The sequence below is a fragment of the Falco rusticolus genome, chromosome 7 (genome assembly GCF_015220075.1).
Source record: "Falco rusticolus isolate bFalRus1 chromosome 7, bFalRus1.pri, whole genome shotgun sequence".
In the NCBI taxonomy this organism is placed as follows: Eukaryota; Metazoa; Chordata; class Aves; order Falconiformes; family Falconidae; genus Falco; species Falco rusticolus.
In genome coordinates this window covers 54972552-54994099 of record NC_051193.1, presented here as the reverse complement: position 1 = coordinate 54994099, position 21548 = coordinate 54972552, and the positions used below count along the sequence as shown (strand labels likewise).

Below are 21548 nucleotides of genomic sequence, written 5' to 3'. Positions count from 1 at the left end.
GGAAAAATAATCAACACCTAGTGATGCACCTAATGCTTTCTGCAATACCTTACCAGTAGGGTTTTTTTGCCTCTAGGGTAGAGAGAAAAGGAAGAGAATTGCTTGCTATGAGCTGGAAAAGCAGCGCAGTTGGCTCTGGCAGTGAGGGGGTTGACTGACAGTCTGCAGTGCAGTGGAGTTAGCTGAGCTCCCTATATGGCTGTGGATTAGCTATATGCTAATACTGATAGGAGAAGAGGAGCTCTACGGGGCTGAGCGCAGTGAGCTGACGGTGGAGGCGATCAGAGAGTCTCAGCAGAGCTGACTCCTCAAGAGCCATGGCTGAAGGGGGTGAAGGAGGGGAAGATGAAATACAATTCCTACGAACTGTAAGTATCTGCTTTTTATAGGTCATGCAGTACATGGTTTTATGTCTCATTTCTATTCCTTTTCTGTTGTATTAAAAATAAAGTGTTATTTCTGTGCTGCGCTTTGCCAAGTGGGAGAATTGATTTTGTCAGTGGAAAAAAAATAAAGCAAGAATATGAGCTTTAATAGCATCAGGCAGTCTCAGTGTGTTCTTCCTTGAATCTGCTCAATAGCCAGTTTGGTATAAGGAGACCTATTTCCGCTGTAATCCCCTGTGTTTGAAGTGTCCTCATCAACTTTGTACTTGGGTTTCTAAATGTAGCATGCCAAATATCTGCCCTCTGAAACTTCTGTCTAGGTTAGATTTCACTGACATTAACAGAAGCTTTGCAAATAGGAGAGCCTTAAAATGATGAATAAACCAAGCAAGCCCTTGATGACCTCTTCAGATAAACATGTATGCAGACGCACACTTGTGTGTAGGGAATACCAACAGATGTTGAAGTCGGGGCTCTGCAAGTGTTTGGGTTCTTTATCTGCTTAAAAGAAGTTTATTTTAGAAGGAGATAAGGATTTCTTTGGGAAGGGGTGTTAATTAGTGAGATAGCCTTCACTTGGTATAATTTCCTATAAAAAGCCCTCACACCATTCTTTCCTAAGGCTTTACACAAACCTAGTATGACAATCAATTTAGACTTTTAAGCAATTAGTGTTCATGCATTAATTTTTGGGAAGAGGGTAAGATCCTTTTCATGTGTCATCTTGTGTATCTCATTATTTTTACTTTACATGACTAAGAGTGTGTTGTTGTGTAACTAGCATGAAAAAACTGCTGTTGATGTGTGTATTGCCTCCTCTTTCCATACTATCTTTACTTCACCTTTATCACAAATAATGTTCCAGAAACTGTCTCCTCTAGAGCTGATACAACTTTAAAAGGATGTCTCTAAAATAAAACATGTTAAGTGCCCAAAGCAGGAAATTACAAGTCTGATTTCTGGGATGCTGGGAATATTTATTTCTGGGAATTAAAGGTTGGAGAGTGGTGATGGCTGCTGCTGCTTATGTAAATTGTTTAGGTGTGATGAAGTGTCATGAGCATTTTCAAGCTTGGAAGAATTTCACAGGGGTAGGGAAATGGCTAATTACAGTGAAGTATCCTTTCCAAAATCCCTTCCACTTTTTTGAGGTATCTCTAATACATAGTTTTATATTACTCCGCCTTTAGGAGAAGGTGTTTTTATTCAAGACTGGGGCTTTAAACGAATGTCCTTCATCCTTTTACCTTGATTGAACAGTCTTTCTCAGTGATGAAGTGAGAAGCTTTGCCTATTCATGGATAGTCTGTGTGTGCTACATGAGATGGCAATTTCTGCTGCTGTGACCCATTCTCATGCTAGAAGAACTCCACTGCACTTCTTTCCAACGGGTAAAATAAAGTGCTAAATAGAGATGGGGGCCAAAAATGGAAACAGCAAAAGTGAAACTATGCAGAAGCATTCCTTGTACTTGGCGTTAGGAAATCTTATACAGTGAAGAAATGGACTAGATTTGTCGTGGCTATCAGTTACTGTTGTCTCTGCTCCATTATAACTTCCTTCACCTTTGTGGAGAAGGGATGGATCAATTGTTGTCAATATCTCAATATAATGAGAAAGGAACCATTTATTAGGTACCAAGTGCTATGGTGACGTAAGCCTTCAGTACTAATTACTTACAGCTTTTATTGCTACCTAAACGCTGTTTGTACATAGAACCACGAAGTACAGTAGCCCTTTAGAACTCTTCCAGTGAAATTGTTGATCAATCAGGATCTTCTCGAGATTAAAATGTTTTCTGGGAATTTGGATTGCTAGTGAATGTTTCCCAGGTTTGTGTAGCTGAATCTTCCTTTGAAATTGTTGATCTCCATATTCTTATTTTTGAGGCTCTAGACAGAAGTGCTCTAGGATATTTTAGGCTCTCGGAGATAAATTTCTTAATGTATAAATTAAGATTAGACCTCTTTTGGTCCAAAAGTATGCTACAGTATTTTTTGAAAGAGCAAGTGAATTAACGCTTAAAAGTATTGTAAAATTAGGTTTTGCTTCCTTAAAGAGAAAACTTCCCTTTGTCCCTCATTTTTTGTTGGTCGTGATGATTTTTTTTCCTGGATCTAAGTTTTTGTATAGTTTTGTGCATAATTCATTAACACATAAAAATGATACCTGTATTTCTTTCTAGGGAGCAGCAGACTTGTGGACATATTTATAAACTTTCATGGAAAGCTTTTCACTATCGCTTTCTGTTAAAAGACAATCCTCATACTTGATTGATTTGGCATCAGTGGGAATGACAAAAGCCTTAAGAACAAATTTCAGAGAGGAGAGGACAGTAACACTTTCATTGTCATCATTGCTGTAGTAGTAGTAGGTCTTAAGTACTTGTTTCAAGTAAGTCCCAGTTCCTGTGTGAAGTTTTTATGTGCAATGATAGCATTTAAAGGAAGATGTTACTTATACAGTTGTGAAAATTTTCATAAGCAGTAATCAATTTAATAAAAGTCTTTGTCTTTAATTAGGAATTGTTTAACTTGGATGGGGAGCTCAAGGACAGCTTTAATGAGCAGGTGGTGTTTGTCCTGAGCCCCCAGAACAAGCAAGATATGAGCAGGACCATCCAGACAATGTATTGTGCACAGCTGTAGCATTACAGTAACTCTACCACACTCAGGTGTCTGGCCAACATCTCTGGTGTGTGCGAACCTTACAAATAATGAGATAGTGCATGCCTGTACTTATATGTAAACTTTTAAGTTTAGGCTGCTTGGTATGTAAACTATTCTTGTTTTGCACTGAGTATAAAGGCGGGCGAGCTCCTGGGACTGGGCCAGAAGCCTCACCTATGGGTTAATACATTGAGTAGGAATTTTCCCAATTACCAAGAGACTCCTGGTGCCAGCTGCAATGGGCTTCCCAGCTGAAGTGTGGGCCTGGATGATGTTAAGGTGGTAATTGGTCATGTATCCTTTTCTTAGTCTCTGTAATGCTTTGCAGTAATGATTTGATGCTTTGCTCCTATTGCTCTTTTATTATATTGTGCATAATAACTAGTACTGTTTCATTTTATCATATTGCATGCTATTTTCCTTTATTAAATTGTAATATATTAAACTGCATTTATTCTTATATTTGGTTTGGAATTAATTTTTGCTTGGTATCCAGTCAATCAGCAAAACTGTAATTTAATTTCTTATTTTTTCCCTGACTTGTAAGTTCAGTATGAATATAAATAAATATATAAATACACTTTTTTTTTTCTCAAACTGCTACCTTGCTGCTGTGTCTTTGTTATGAAATCTTTGATATTTTGTTTCTGTAATAATGCTTGGAATTGTTTCTTTAGTTTTCTTGTTAGTGGCCTTCATCCGCATTTGACTTGGATATTCAGCGTATGTGTGCTTACTTGCATGACGTGCATGGAAGGGAGAAGGAAAGCGCTTGTCACGTGTAATATGCAATACTGCTATCTCTTTGTTTCCTGTTCTGGTAATATTTGTTCTTTAGATGACTTCTCCCCTATTGTTTGTTTGTTATGCCTGCCCAAGGTATGATTATATGAGAAATTAATGAAAGTAACATTTATGCAGCATTAGGTGAGAACACGTAAGTTAACCTGTGCTGTTTTGAGGTGACATGCTGAGGGATATCCAGGGAACCCTGTTGCCCTTGGCAATGAGGATGAGTGTAAAGCATTGTTATTCGAGCCTTTCCTAGCTACTGGGACTTTAGTACTGTGACAAACTGACAAAGTCCTTTCCTCTCTGGAAATTATTCCCATGTTCTCTGTCATTCCCACTGCTGCTGAATTAATCAAATAGGAGGTGATGCCCTAGAGCAGATAGCAAGTGACTACATAGGTATTTCTGATGGAAGGAAACAAAAGCTAACAGAGCATATGACTGGGGAGAGGTGTACGTGCTGGGGGAAGTCGCAACCCTGCCCAAAACAAGGGAGCAGTTTAAATGTACTTGTAATCAAGCATATAAAAGTTGTTTACTGTTTTAGAGTCCAAATTATGGTGGTAACATTACTTAATAGGAATATTGCTTTGTTACTTTTCCTGAAATTCATCATATTAATGGAAACTGTTTCCACTTATTTTAATACAAATAAATTTTTTTTTTTTTTGAGACAGCTCATAACACATTAGTCAAGAAAGTTTGGCCTTGTTTTCTATGGATCTGAACAGAGTGTGTGTTTGTGTGTATGGGTATTAGTGTGTGTATGCCTTTGTGCATGTGTCTGTGTATGCGTGCTTCTTTCCCCGACTGCTTACAAATTAATTTCTCTGAGTGACAATCGATTAGCAATTGATTCTTCTTTGACTTTTGCTGCTTTAACAGCTTGTCTCAGTGACCTAATTTTAAGTATTCTGATAAACCCCTTTAATCGCTATCTAAAAATTTACACATAGGAGTGGGAAATTGTTTTCTGTCACAGACCGAGTGTAGTTATCTGTTACACTTAAATAGCAAAGTACTGTTGTTACGAAGTCCTAGATTAGAATATTTGGATTTAATTTTTTCAAGATCTAGTCCATGTACATAGTTTTATACAATGAGTGCACAGATACTTTTTCAGGTATGGTTTTGATCGTTTGTGTGTTAAATTGCTGCTCAGAGGCAAGACAGTTGGGTGGCTCATACATGTGTATATGTGGGTACACTTTCCTATCTATATTGCTTGAAAAATAGCTTTTCTACTATCCAGATGTTACAGATGAGATGGGAAGTTATCTCAGTTTTACAATATGAACTGTTGGATATAGCATGAGTTAGATTTTCTTTCTTTCCAATCATTAGCAATCTGTTGCCAAATATAAAAAGTAATTATATCATGCCTTTCAAAATTATTTTAGGAGTTGTACTCCCCAGGATTAGCATGGAATAAAACCAGTTCTTCTTTAGATGCTCTTAATAAATGGTGTTTTATCAAATCTGTGTCCCTAGTGGTGTAAGCCTAGTGATAACAAAGAATGTGTGAAGTGGGAACATTAAAATAATTAATCCTTAATCCAACTTAATATCTAATAGTTATGCTACTAACTGCATGCTGATATTCTGTAGCACACATCTGTGTGGCTTGATTCCATAAAGTACAAATATCTGCTATATAATGCTCACTGGATAAATACCTGCAATATAGAAAATTTTATGTAGTAAAAGTCAAGTAAAACCCAAGGAAAACCTTAAGATCAAATCGGTGGAATTTTCCTGAAGCCCCTTTTAAGGCAGCTGGCACAGCTTCTGCATGCTTCTTGAATAGCTGAGTGTGTTCCATGGTATTGTTTTCAAATTAATTAGGACATTTTGTCTGTTGTCGCTGAAATGTACTGCAACTCATGATACAACAGCTGTCCACTAGTCAGTCAATTCCTTTCAGCATAAAGAAAGAAAGAATAATGTTACATAAAACTTGAATTGCTTCTGAGATCTGGTGTGTACGAGGAGCTTCAGTGATTTTTGAATTAAATTGTTATGTATCTGTGTATCTATTTATCTCTGTGCATTAAATCTCCCCCTTCTGATCCTATTGGCACAATTTTTAACAATTGTATAGCAGTCTGTACTTTTAAGTCCTCTAAGAAGAAGAACAAAAACTGCACAACAAACTAAACCAAATGCTCTGCGTCTTCCACTCCATTTAAAAAAAAAAAAAAAAAAAGGTCTTTCAAATAGATTTTTTTTTTTCTTTTTAGAACTCAGGCTATCACCAGTATAGCTACTTGCAATCACTTTTCTTGACTTCTTTTCCTTGTTTCTACCATGGAAATCATACTTAACTTTATGAATTTATCCTGGGTTAAGTTTCTTGGAGCTTGTAATGTCTTTCTTCGTCAGTAATGTTGCTCTCTTTGTTTTCACCTATTGAACTGCTGCTTTTACTCCCTGCATGTGTTTTCAACTTTATGAATAGGTTTGCCCTGTTTGTCACTATATGCAAAACTATAAGTTTGTTCTTTGCCTAGGACTATTCCTTGCTGAAGATCTAGGTAATATTATAAGATTTACAATATGACAAATTTTCTAGTGCGTCATATGCTGTAGTATGCTGTGGGTTTTTTTGATGAAATAAAGATAAGATCTTCTGCAATTAATTGCAACTTCTTTTCAAGGCAGAATTTTAAGTAAATGCTCTACTGTCCTATAAACACGACAGCCATGCCTTCAGACTGTATAGTGTGTCTGTTTTTTAGCTATGGACACACTGGTGTAGTGGTTTGATCTCTATATCAGAGTCATTCAATTAATTTGTAGCAATTTCTCTTTTGGAGTGAAATAATCTCATTTAAGTGGGTATTTCAGGCTCCTGGTAAGGAAGAGTTCTTTAGGAAAATTGCACTATGCTTAGGTGAAAAGGGGAAACACTTAAGTGGTTTGGTATGTTTAATACAATGAAAGTAGTTTGAAGTTTATTTATTGGTTGGAATTGTATAGCTGCTGTGGAGAAGAGGGGAAAGCCTCCTATAAGCCTGATAGAGCCACAAATGCATTAAAATTTCATAGAACTTAACATAATTTTTCTTGATATACTTGAGTCTTATCTCTGAGTTAAGATCTTGAGGTCTGTTCCCAGTTTGTGGTACATATACAGAATGAATTGAATGTTTATGCTGCCAAAAGCTTGCAATTAAAATAAAAGGAAAGATAATAGAGGAAAGCAAAAAGGGAATATGAGAAGGCAGTGAAATGATATCCAACATGTTAGGTAGTAATTTTTCTGTTCTAGTTACAGAAACAATTATAACGTAGATTGAATGGTGTCATGAGGAAAAAAACACTTGCTTTAATAAATATTCTGGAAAAATGCATTTTCTAGGTGATAGTGTATTGAAAGACTATCCAGTAAAGGGAGGCAGAAAGGAGAAAAGGTAAATAGAATTTTTGAAGATACAACAGGTGGACAATGAAGACTTGCATCTTGATTACTCAGAGGTATAGTTGAGTTAGGGACACACTTCTAAAGGTCCTGATGTTACAGGCTGCTGTTGGAGATGGTACATTGCTTGATCTGTTTCCCTGAATCTATAGAACAGCCTGTAAACCTAGATTTTCCAACAAGGATGTAGAGCAATAATGTTCAGAGATGTATTGTACACTGCATGTTGTATTATATGTAATTATAGTACATGCATGTATGATACATGTATGTATACATATGTCACATGATATATGTATATATCCCACAAATAAGTATGGGATTTATGTAATGAGTTGTACTTCTGCCAGCTGATTCATATTGGCCCAGTCTACACCAGTTAAAAACAAAGCAACGTTGCACTACATGAACTCAGCAGTGTGCTTTGCAACTGTTTGTTTCTACAGCTTAAATTAAAAAAATTGCTATTTCAAAAAGTAATCAGTTTATGTATTAAAATATATTATAAATACAATGTGTTGTTACAAAATGCTTGTAAGATTGAATACAGTCGTGATAGATTTAACTCCTAGGATAGAACTAACTCCTTGTCAGTTTTTCTTTTCTTTTTTTTTTTTACAATCAAACAAAACTCCTCAATCTCATCTTAGAATGTTAGTGAATTAAAAGCCTTTTTGATAGGATTTGTGACCATGCAATAATCCTAAACAAATGCTCCAAGCATACATTTCCTTATTTCCCCCTAGCCCCACCAGTGGCTGTTGGGGGATTTGTCTTGTGCTCAAGCTCTGCTGTTTGGTGTCTGAAGGGGGATTAATATCTTTGGTAATAAACAGTGAGTTTGCTAGTGATGTTCCCACATTTTTATAGAATGCAGCAAGTGGATTGCCTGATCTGTGTGCCTCTTTACTAATCCCCTGCCATGCTAACTGGATGTGATTCATATTGAAATCCAGCTGTGCATATTGCTTCTTTCTCAGTTCCCATGGCAGTGCTGTGACCACACATCTAAATGCTGCCAGGTGCATTAGATACAGATTCCAAAAATTACAACAGGGTTGTGGGCAGGGAGGAGAAGAAAAATAAATTTGGCACACAGTTATTTAGAATATATTGAGGTCAATCACAGGACACTATTTTAAAGTCATGTATTTCTTGACTTCGTTCATGAAACACATATTTTCCCAAATGGCACATAATAACAGTGCAGATACATAATAAGCACAGACTTAGACAGTAAAATTTTCATCTCCATTTAAGAAAACAATAGCTAACGTAAACACACTTTAAAAGATTCTGAAATAAACTGAAATATTCATTGATGCATACATTTATGCCTCATGTTTTACTTGCTCAATTTAGAAACTTTAACATTCTGTTTAATATCATTAGAAGTCACCAGACCATTCCATATGTAGTGATTTTGGTGCTGAAAGATTTAAAATTGTGTACCAGGCACTACTTTAAAAGTATGTATGTTGTTCTAATTGCAGAAGATGTTTTGCTCCTAAAAACATACTTGGTTAACTTTTGGAATCTTATTTTTTGGAAAGTTACAGTAATGTTCTGAAGCACAACCGGCAAATAAGTGACATCCTCGGAGTGTGTCTAAAGTAGTTCAAGATCAGGATATGCATAGGGATTATAAAAATCTACAGGAGAGTTCTGCCCCCCTACCCTGATCTGCTTCTGGTAGTGTCTCACGTGCAGTATGATGTATACATACATGTGTTGGTCAGCCATTGCACACCTGCTGTCAGTCAACTCTTGGTCTTAACAGATGTGGATAAGCTGTAAATAGGAGCTGCTGGCCAGTCTGTTGATCAGGTAACCTCTCTTTTCCTGTTCCCTCTTTTGGCATGTCATGTCTATAGTGAGAAGTGGCAGCTTCAATCAGTAGAAGCAATGGCAGAGGCAACAGCAACATAAGGTGAAAGATTCAATACTAACATCAGGTTTGCTCCTTCTACTGGGCTTTTATCCAAATAAGCAAGTGCTAGTTCCTCAGTAAGACGAGTAGTCAGCACATGTCTCTGCTATTTTTAGCCCACAACAAACATGTCTGTCAATCTTGAGCATTTCGGCTACTTCAGCACTCAACCAGGTTCTCCAACGCCTTGTATCAGAAATCCAATTTCCCTTGACCCAATTGCAACAACTTGAATTCTCTTCAATAACAATATGGTACAAAAGAACTGCAACTTAAATAAAATCCTTTACAAATTAATTGTATGAACAATAGAATTTCAACTCAGAAACTTGAAACAGCTGCTTAGCAGAAGATGCAGAACTAATTTAAAACACTGAAGTTTTAACACGCTTTCAAACTGCATCAGCAATACTACGTACAAGGATCATCAAGCTTAGAATATATAATAAAGTGCCTCGGATGATTCACTAAATTGTTTAAAGCCAAATGACTTCCATCTCCCAAGGCTCCCTCTGAAGTTCATTGACTACACTGTCTCAACTTTTCCGTATATGGAAAATGCCCAGAGGACCTAGTACATATTAAAGACACAATGTCAGTAGTTTGTCGAACTCAGAAGCTCTTTGATAATGTATAGAAACATTGATACAGTCAGTTAACATTTTGGTTAAAGAAAAATAAAAAATACCACCACCCCCCCCCCCCCCCCAAACTGTCAGTATTATATTCCAAGTTACTAATGTAACCTTCTAAAATGCATATCTATCTCTGTTGCACTTCCCAAAAGATCAGAATCAACAGAGTTTATAGTTCCTATGTTGCCAAAGCTGGGAAAGGTAGACTTGTAGACTTCAGAATTTTGAAGACCTCAGTCTGAGCTTGTATGCCATGCCTGCCTTTGTTGTTACCAGGTAAACTTGTCATGAAGAACATTGACAGGACAAAAGATTCCTTGCTGCATACGTGTTGACAATCACAGGAAAAAGTGCTAATAACGGATAAATAAGATTTGATTTTCTGATCAGTCACTATCTGTGGGACTTAAATAGTGATTGTGTTAATAATGTGCGCCAAACCTTCATCTAAGACTGCATATTTTCCTTTATGTGCTGTTTACACACATTAGAATTAATAAGGAGTGAGGTTTTTAAAATGTATGGAACAATATTAGCTTTTTAATTTGCAGACCCTAAACTTTTTCTGTAAGAGTTGTGAGTTGCTGTAGAGTGAATTTAAGACTCCTTACTTGCTTTCTTAGTAAGATTATGCAGAACTTTTGGAAATAGTCCTGCCTGAATAATGTGGGATTTGGCCTTCATTGTCTTCATTTATTTCAGTTACTTCGTTACCATGCCTGGAAATAGTTGTAGGTAATCTGGTATAGGTGAAGTTGCAGGGAGTGGCTGATGCTGACTAGCACTTTTGATGGCTGAATCACCCAGGTGTTTCAATCGGTATGTTAGAAGCATTGTTTTCAACTATTTTTTTTAGCACAATGTAACTAACATGTGAGTGCAAAGCTTTCAAAATATCAAGAGTTTTTTCTACTTGCTAGACTGGATCTTAGGTGACTGTCTTGGGTAAGATTAAATTGGCCCCATCTTAAATGTAACTCTATGCTGTGAGTGGGAAAAGTAGTTGTGTGCTTGAATACATAGTACCTCAATACTAATACTTAAACAGAACCTTGATTCTCATAGATAGGTAATCTCACTGGAATCAGTGATCATTGATGGATGATTATTAAAGTTCCAACTGAGTCTCATGAAACTGAAATTTAGCAGTTTTAGTGACCCTTCTGCTGTTACAACCCTTAAAGAAATTCTATTAATCAATGTAAATCTCTTCCATTAGTCACTGGGAATGTCAATTATTTGTGTTTGGTTTTACATGATTTATTTATTGTGTGTATTGTGGTTTTGCTCAAGATATCCATGACCTTTTAAAAATTTCTTCTGCATATATATATATGTGGTAAAATTTTTGATCTTGTACAGATCCAAAAACTTTCTGCCTGTACAATTAAGTGACATTGATATTACCTGGTCCAATATAAGATGCAATGTAGCATATTTGGATTATAGGATTATCTTCAAATTTGTATCTAATCAGACCCATAAATTTTTTTCTTATGTTTATCTTTGTACAGATGTTGATGTATCTTTTTTGTATAATAATGATCTTGATGTATTTCTTGGAGTGTTTAAAACTGTTTTTGATATCAGATATTTATAAAGATAGAAAAAAATGGTTGCTTTATATGCAACTAATAAAATCAACTATGATAGCACTTAGGAAAAAAACTTCAATAATAGAAGTGTATTAATATAAATTGGTGTTTTAAAAGAGAAGGAAAATTGAGGAGATATTATAGGACTTTTTAGCACCTTTGTGGTTTTAAGGCAATGATTTTATGCAGCACTGAAAAGATAAACTTAAGGGACAAAGCTTGTTTTATAGAAGTGAATATAATGGTTTTCCTGAAGGGTATAGGATGTGGGATTTTATTCTTCACCAGTGATGTGAACATTCTCCCATTGTTACTTCAGTTTAATGTGTGAAATGGTAAGGGTATTTCAAACTTGGCTTGACAAAGAACTGTTTTGCTTTACTCATGCTAATCCACCTGAGTTTCAGAATTTTGTTACACATTTTGCACCTGATCTTCTTTATGCACAAAATTAACTATGCTGTATGGTATGCTTGTATGATTGCGAATGTTAAAGCAGCATATAGCAGCTACTAAACCAGCCAGATGTAAACAAATGGTGAGGTTTAAAAGAAGAACCTGGTATGATACATCATTCATTGTAAATGTTGTTTAAACAGCTAGTTTGTTCTTCTAATATAGAATACATTCTAATCTCTAGGTTGTTACGCAATAATGAGTCTCCTCAAGGAGGAAAAAAGTAGGTTATCACCTGCATTTAAAACTTCCACTTCTCAAAGTATATTGATAATGTTAAATAATTTACTTTATTAGGGAAGGGCATTTTATAAGAAGAGAAAATGTTTCTCACAGACTTTTGAACGTTCTTGCTTTGAAATGACACTGTTTGATGACTCATTGTGAAAGCCCTAGCTAGCCCAAGTGCAGATAATTTACAGAAGCTGTCATTAATGACCTTTTACTGCTAACCAGAGTATAGTTCCTACTTCTTGTCACACCATTGCACAAACAATAAGCTATAAAACTGTATCCACTCCTGCCTTGTTATTGAAAAAACCACAAACTTTGAGGGAAGCTGAGTCAGGAAGTACAGTCCCTCCATGATTAAGCTGAAATTCAGGAATCTTGATGGTATGGAAGATTCTAGATTCACTCTGAGCATGTAACTTTCATTTCATGACAGAGGTTTATTTTTGTTAGTAAGACTTATTAATTTTTATTTTCCAGGGATCTTTCTACATCAGCTTCTCTCAAGCTTGACTTTAGGCTTAAAAACCAACATTGACTAAGTAAGGGTCTGTATATAAGGCTTATGTTACCACTCTAACTGGCAAATTGACCTTTCTTATCCTTGCCAATATGAAGACCATTTAGAATCATAAACCACAACATTCTAAAGGGTGAAATGCATTCACCACAACATAGAAAATGGGGGGACAAAATCTTCAAGGAAAAAATAATGATGGCCAAAAGGTGATAGTTGTGATATTCTGTTATAGGTAATCTGTGACATCAGCAGAATGTTTCTAGAGCTGTTTAGAAAATTAAACACATAATTGCACAGCTCTATCCTGTATTCATGCAATCTAACTTTATCCTAATCAATTTACTACTTTTATTTTTCACATCTGTGTTTCTTTTCTTTGTTTATCTATAAAAACAGAAAGCAGCAGTAATAACAGAAGTCAGTAATAACATGGGAGATGATGGAAGATTATCCTGACCTCAGGCTACTTCCAGGCAACATCAGTTAACTATATCCAACCTCTTTATTTTTGTGCATCTCTTAAATCTCCAGCACCCATTGCTGTAGGGAAACACTCTATCAGATGTCTGTGTAATTTAGCTATCTCAGAACACCAGATTCAGACATCAACTTCTGTGTACTCTGTTTTTTCTTCCTATCATTTCTTGAGACAGGTGTTTTCACAGTAAGTAAACTGGAGCTTGCAGTTACAATAGAAGTTGCTGAGCTATTCCTTTCAAGTGCAGCTGCAGAGGACAGAGGCAAAGACATGGTTATTATTTACTGAAAAGCAGGTACACTGTATAAACCTGGCAAAAGTAGTGAGCTTTTCGCAGTGCTGAGAGTTAGCCCACATCAGATCATGTCACTGTCCAGGTGTTGCTTTCTTTGGTAGTTGAGGTAGCATCTCCAGGGTAACTTCTATCTCCTTTTGTTCAAGCGGAGATTTACGTAGTCAGGGTTCTTGGCATATATGACCTTTGCTTGGTTTCTTTAAATGGTTGTCAGTTCTGTACCTTTTTCATACTGGTCAGATACAAGGTTAGTGGTTTGATTGTAGGATAACTGCACATTGATCAGGTGAGCACTTCTGGGGTGACACACAAAGCAGAGTTACAATGTTTGCAGAAATACTGCCTTAGACAATATTGGGCAATGTGCTGCTGTCCTAAAATAGTGGTCTGAAGCAATGGCAACACCTGCTTCTTCCCAAGTACTACTTCTCCTGTTACAATATTATATATGTATAGCAATTGCTGTTCACTCTGGCTTCTTTCTGTCTAGTACATGCATAGTTTGCATGGTTCTTGACTGCTGGTTGTGCTTGGATCTCTCGTTGCAGGCCTTGGCTTCAGTTATTTGCAAGTTAGTGTAATGTTCATATGTAGAACTCCATACAATGTTAGAGCTATGTGTAAGGATCAGTCCTTAGTAGTTACAAGTGATGAAACTGTACTGTTGCTAAATAGTAATTTGTTGGAAGGCAAATGTGCTTCACGTGAAAGCTTGCAGATTCAAAAAGGGAGATCTAATGCATAGTTGAACAGCCAAAACTAATCAGAAACTTAATTTCTATGTTTATATAAAGATTTGCTGGTGAAAAAATGATTCAACTTTAAACAAGAAGACCAACTACTTCTTGTATTACATTGAGCAAAGGTAATTTCAGTCCAGTGATCTAACAGTGGTCAAACTTGACAGAATTACCTTAAACTATCTCAAGTGAACCATGATTAAAATCTGAGGTTTAGCTTAATTAATATGCTCTGAAGGACTATTAATATTTGCAGCTGGTCTTCTTTAAGTTATGGTGTTAATGTAAGTAAACAAAATAATGTCTAGTACCTATGATGGAATATGAATCATAGAAGGGTTTGGGTTAGAAGGGACCCTAAGGACCATCTAGTTCCAGCCCCCGTGCCATGGGCAGGGACACCTTCCACTAGACCAGGCTGCTCAAACTCCCAACCAACCTTGCCTTGAACACTTCCAGGGATGGGGCATCCACAGCTTCTCTGGACAACCTGTTCCAGTGCCTCACCACTCTCATAGTGAAGAATTTCTTCCTAAAATCTAATTTAAACCTACCCCCTTTTAGTTTAAAAGTGTAATGATATGGTTTTAATATATAGACTATCTTGAAAAGAATTTTTTGTAAAAAATATTTGAGTGGTTTTGACTTAAAAACTGGTAATACCGTTGCATCCAGTTGAAGGCTAGTGTCTACTTAGGTGCTTTATAAACAGAAGAAAACGGCACATTCTCTGATAAAAAGAATTTACTTTAATCTGTGGTTGGACAGGCTGTAGATGAGCACACAAGGAAAATGAGACTTTTGTCAGTATGAAAAGGAGTAAATCATAACGCAATTGAAATGTTACACAGCAAGATGAAGGTGTTAAAATAAACTAAACCCCCAAAAAACAGAAAAGAGGAAATAGGTTGTGTGTTATGTCTGCAGGGAACTTTCAACTGTGGGAGGTGGTAATGTCCCCAAACCAAAACAAAAAAAACAAACCCAAACTTGAATATTTTGTAGATGGACATTTGTGATTAGTACCACAAATTTATCAGAAATGGGATTTTGCTTGATTGAAGGGATGGCAGCTAAAGAAGGGATAAGTTGTAAAAGATTTATTTAATGCGATAGGAAGGAGAAGGGAAAAGGCTAAGGTGCAATTATCCCACAGAGATGGAATATGGTGTGACAAGAAAGATAGTAATACCATAATGATGATTAAAAAAAAAAAAAAGTATGGGGGTAAACTTGGGTAAGGAGACCAAGAATCTTTGTATTCATTATGAAGTATACATTAACAGCAAATATTCACAAGGAGAGATTGGAAAAAGAGGCTGAGACACTATCTCATACACATTTCCCCTTTAGCTCTACCTGAGGCTGTAAAAGCCAGTGTGAGAACAACTGTCCTAAAGTCTCTTGTTGCTTGAGGTCGTAACAAATTCAATAAATTATAAGAAATGGCAGGCTTTTTATTCATTTTGACATGCATGGCTTGCCAAAATAGGGAATCTTAAAAGGAATTTGCTTGCTCTGGATGGGAAAAATGACAAAAAAGTAGGTATTTTTTGTGGAAAAGAAAAAAATTCAAAGTGGAGTCTACATTCAAAAAATGAGCAAGGCCCCATATTCTTGAACACAGAAGGAATGCAACAGATCAGAACTTTGTTCTCAGCAAAGTATCTTTATGTCATTACTTGTCAAAGTTCATCTTCGTAGGTTCTTTTTCAGACTTGAAAAGTCATTGAGACTTTCCAGTCTTTCTGTTTACTGTCTCTGCCTTATTTTTACTACACAGCATCCATCTGAAGTATCTTTGCGTAGTCTGGCATTTGCTTTCATTCATGTGGAAATATTTATTTGCGTGTCACAGGAACATAGGAATGGAAAGAACTTTTTGAGTCACTGAATCCATTTTGAACTGAAGTACAATTTTTAAGCTAATTATATCTCTTCCCCTGCTGCTTTTGTCAAGGTACCAATCCATCGATACAGTAATCTTCCTTCAGTTTTTCAACTTAAATGTATTTATATAATTCTAGATCTTTTTCATGTGACGGTGTCATCTGTCAATATATTTATAAAGAAGAATTCTATTCCCTCTCTAGTTTGACTTTTCTGGAATAAGTAACCTGAGTTTGTTTAGCTTACTTCCATATAACTGGATCTTTGGTTTCTTCACAATTCTGTTTATACTCCTGCCTGCTGAGTCCCTCTTAAACATAGGTGACGACCATTTCTTGGACAGTGACATAATACTTTCCTATTTACTTGACAAGAACTTGCTCACCCTTCATAACAAGGCCATATTGACATATTTTAAAGAATATAAATTCAACCCAGAGACCAACCTAAGAGGAGACAAGCTATACTTTTAACTCTTTTCTGAAGGCTGCAAAGTCTCTGACTATGCTAGCAAATAGAGATAGCCTCAGTCAATTCTCTAGTCTTGAGGTGAAGTGGAAGTGAGCGACTTACATGCATATAGCAAAACTAATTCCCCAGGGTGACCGTAACTGTACTGCTTATTGGGAACAATCCCTGGCCTATTTGGTACCCCAAGTTATGCTAAGGTATTTTCTGGCAAGGCTCTGGTAGGTACGATGCAACACACTTCCAAGGTTCCTGCAGAGTTAAATGTGTGGTCTTCTGTCAGTACAGTCACTGTACTGTTTTCAAGAAAGTAGTGGATGTCAGGTACTCCAGTGGTCATTAGTCTATACACTGCTGTTGGTTAAAGAGGAGCTTCATACTGCTTTTGATGCTCTAAAGGGTATTCTTTTCTGATAGTTACATTTCTGTTCAGTGTCACATTTTAGTTTTGAAGGAATTTTAATTCAGAAAGAAGTAATTCTGGGAATATCCTTTCTTTTTACACATCATAGGGAAGAACCATAAAATCATTTAGGTTGGAAAAAACCTTTCAGATCATCTAGTCCAACTGTAAACCTAACACTGTCAAGTCCTTAGGGACTACTCAACCATGTCCCTAAGTGCCACATCTAACCTCTTTTAAATACTTCCAGGGATGGTGACTCAACACCTCTCTGGGCAGCCTGTTCCAGTGCTTGACCAAGCTTCCAGTAAAGAAATTTTTCCCATTAGCCAAATGAAACCTCTCCTGGCACAATTTAAGGCAGTTTTCTCTTGTCCTGTTGCTTGTTATCTGGGAGAGGAGACCAACAAGTGCCTTGCTATAGCCTCCTTTCAGGTAGTTGTAGAGAGCAATAAGGTCTCCCCTCAGCCTCCTCATTTCCAGACTAAAACAACCCCAGTTCCCTCTACTGGTCCTCATAAGACTTATGCTCCAGACCCTTCACTAGCTCTGTTGCCCTTCACTGGACACGCTCCAGCACCTCTACAGCCCTCCTGAAGTGAAGGGCCTAAAAACTGAACATAGTACTTGAGGTGCGGCCTCATCAGTGCCGAGTACAGGGGGACAATCACTGCCCTTGTCCTGCTGGCCACAGTTTCAGATACAGGCCAGGATGCTGTTGGCCTTCTTGGCCACCTGGGCACGCTGCTGGCTCATGTTCACCCGGCCATCAGCCAGCACCTCCAGGTCCTTTTCTGCTAGGCAGCTTCCCAGCTGCTCTGCCCCATCAGTCGATGCCTCAGCCCATGGGTCCAGCCTGTCCAGATCCCCCTGCAAAGCCTGCCTGCCCTCCAGAAGATCAGCACTCCCCCACCCAACATGGTGTCGTCTGCAAACTGACTGAGGGTGCACTCAATCCCCTTGTCCAGATCGTTAATATAGATATTAAACTTAGCTGGCCCCAGTACCGAGCCCTGGCGAACACCACTTGTGACCAGGCACCAGCTAACCTTAACTCCGTCCACCGCCACTCTTTGGGCTCAGCTGTTCAGCCAGCTCTTAACCCAGCGCAGAGTGCACCCATCCAGGCCATGAGCAGCCAGTGTCTCCAGGAGAATGCTGTGGGAGATGGTGCCAAAGGCTTTACTGAAGTCCAGGTAAACAACATCCACAGCCTTTCCCTCATTCACTAAGCAGGTCACCTTGCCAGAAGATTTCTGTGGATTAAAATCTCTGATGTTTCTTAGGCTGTTTTATAGGAATTCATGTTAGGATAATCACTTCTGTAATTCTGTTGAGAAATATCTGAAATCACATTATTGAAATGTGTAGCCATTTTTCTCCATCAGTTATGAATGATTTTTGCTTATTATTTTTTTTTATCTGGATAGCACTGCAGACCTTCAGATTCTGAAATACTTTGAGGTGAGGTATGCTCTGCTGCTTCTGGCTGTCTTTAATACACCCTGTTCAGAGACTTTTCTTATGAAAACCTATTACAACAGGTAGAAAGTTTAAAATGTTTGTAATTTCTCCTTAGTTTGAGAAAGTTTTTGTTTCATCGTTGACATTTTTCTAATTCTTTATAGAACCAATCCTGGTTCCTGATACTGGAGGTGTAAGGGGTTTTACTTAAGATAAATATGACAGCTCTGGCTTTGGCAAATTCTTTGGAACTCTGATATGTATTTCAGTATGAAATATAGATTATTCTAAAATCTCACATTTTCAGTATAGCATCTTACCATTTGCCTTTCCATTTTGTTGGTAACAGATGAGATGAATAACATGAGGCAAAGGTGAATGAACTTGAATGGATGAATGGAGCAGTCTGTTAACAGGTTATCTGGTGCCACTTACTGATGTAGTTCTTCTAACAGTGTTTACTCACCCATCTTTTTACTATTGTCACAAGGCACGGGACTTTTCAGGAAGTATACTCTCTGAGGCAGAATCAGCCAGCAAAAAAGGTTTTAGTGCCAAATTAGAAGGAAGAATTTAGGAGTAGCGCTGTAGCTTGTCCATAGGCCAGAACTCTCCTGATCAGTTTTACAGTCTTAGCTGGATTTCTGTCACTGAGAGAACCATCCTTAAGCAGCAGGAAGGGCATTCCTGACCATTGAGGGTTTATGAAGAATTTGGTGTTGTAAGAAAATGTAAGCAAGTTGCTGACTTAGAGGGATGTCAGTCTTTTAATGTGCTTATCCTTGGTATCTGAGGTAGTGAAATGTTTTTGCTCATGTATAATGGATATCAAGGGCAGCCCTAAGGTTAAATACCTTGTGCTTATGATGCACATGGTGAACACTTGAATCCAAGGCGATCAGTGGCCATTAGGGCAGAACTAAAGCTAACTGCTGTACTATCCTTCTCCATCACTGCACGATACAGTTTATTTCTGCAGATTATAAAATAGTTTATGCTAAAAATTTCCCAGAAAACTTGACTGTGCCCTTATCACTATGGCTTTAGAGCTGGAAAATCCTTTTCTTGGAGCATGCATTAATTAGGTCTGAGGTAAAAGGCAAACATATCGCAGAAAAGACAGTTTCTTGCTCAGCTAGCAAGAGGGAATTTTTATAGCTGTGATTCTTTTAAGCATGGGACACCTATGATATTATCAAATTCAACAGTAGAAATGCAGTTCCTAACAAAGACAAGGAAAGATTTAAGTCAGCATTCTTTTTTTTTTTTTTTTTTTTTTTTTACATTCACAGTTAAGCCATGCCCCTCAGTTTACTTGGAACCATTGTTGCTAATAAGTAATTATATTAATATGATGAAGTCTTGCATTGCACAAAAAACTTCTCTGCAGTTCTCTGGCAAAGATTTCTAAAATAGAAAACTATGGCTGAAATATTCTGTAAAGCCCTGTAAAAATCCCTCCCCTGAGCTTCCACTTGCAGGTAGGATTTAAGTGACCTAATAAAGCCTCAAAGTGGTGCATTGCCATTTATTTGGCTGCCTGTGTGCTTCCAACAAATGTTTCAAAATGCTGTAATTTTTTTTTCTGTGGGAGTGAGCTCCATGGAAACCATATCCAGTTTAACTCTTAAGGAATCTTGTCACTGTAGAGAAACCCTTTTATCTAATGATTAAATCTACTCTGGTCTCCTTTTAACAGTCTGCCTTTCCTTCCTACCTCTTCCCCTAAGCAAGGTTTTGTCAAGTGTGAATGCAATTGATCCTTTGGTTTAGGATGTCATCACTTCAGAATAATTCTTCATGTTTTCCTCTTGAACAAGCACAGAAAAACAGGGTAAGGACAAAGGAAAGGTAAGATGATGAGTCAGACTGTAGTCTCACAATTTGCAGGAACAGTATCATTGCCACCTTTGAAGTTCAGGGCATGGGAAACAAAGTATGATGAGTATGGAAATATGCTTGTGTGAAATGATGCTGAAATAATTGTGACCTTTAGAAAAGAAACAGTGCTGTGACAGACCTAATCTATAAGTTACATAGGAATGCCTTTCATTCTGTTTCATGGCCTAAGGTAAATTTTGAAGGTGAAAGGTGAAAAATTCCTTTCTAAAGAACCATATTGAAGTAAAAGTCTCATCTTCACAAAGAATTAAACACAGTAGAGGATGGATGTAGGTTTTATAATAAGAAATGTACAAGGGTTTTGCAAGGAGTTCTGCATCCTACTACATGAGAAATCAGGTAACATCTGTACATTTGAAAATTTAGGAGGAAGTTTCCAGAAAATGTTATAACTGACGCTTTCAGATTTGCATGGTAATTTGTGGAGTGTACAAGAAAGGAGAAGGTTGGTGGTGAATATTTTCTACTTTCCTCAAAACAACAGTGTTCGCTATAAACCACAATGACATGTCCATAGCTAGACCACTGATTTGACTGCTTCTGAAATTGAGCCAAAACCTAATGAAATATATTTTTGTAGATTTTAGTTGTTTTCAGTCAGCTGTCTGTCTCATGTTGAAGCCTGATGCCTGGTGCATACTGAATATAGATTTCCCCTGCCTTCTACCTACCTGTTCTCTCTTAACCAGGTGCCATGTTGGGAATCTACAAGGGCATTAAATTCAACTGATGTTAGCTTTCTGCCTACACTTCCATTGTACTGTCGTTGCACTATTGCTTAGCCATTATAATGAGGCTGTACAGAAATACTGATGATTTGCCTGAGACCATCACATCACGCTGTGTTGAAATGAATCTGTATGTTACTATTGTGAGTCCTATCAGAATAGATGGCATTGTTTACTTTTTTTAATTGTTATTCTAAATTACTGCTTTTTCTACTTGGTAGAAGACATAGCTATAAAAATTTAGCACAGCTTGAAAACTATATGCATTTTATTATAGCTGAAATTATTTTGTTGTGTGCTTGTATCACCAGAGGCTTTAATGGTACTACATGTAGTAGTGCGGACAGAGCATTTTTAAAGAATGTCCCACTTCTTTGGACCTGAAATTTACTAAAACAAAAACATAACTTACTTGAATTATTGTTTTGTGCCACATTGCTTACAAAATACTGTCAGAGAGTATGGACCTTCTTCCTAGCTGAAACTCTAGTCTAGGAAAAAAAGATTAAATGTCTTCTAGAATGGTAGCACCAACCATTGTTTTG

General features: G+C 37.2%; 1 protein-coding gene across 1 annotated transcript in view; it reads left to right on the top strand.

Moving 5' to 3' along the window:
* Nucleotides 1-222: 222 nt before the first annotated feature.
* Nucleotides 223-21548, top strand: part of RYR3 (ryanodine receptor 3) — a 233982-nt gene continuing 212656 nt past the window's right edge. Inside the window, exon 1 of the mRNA XM_037394911.1 lies at nt 223-368. Within this exon, the coding sequence (XP_037250808.1) occupies nt 318-368 (51 nt within the window). The 5' untranslated portion in view covers nt 223-317. The remainder of the gene's footprint in view (nt 369-21548) is intronic.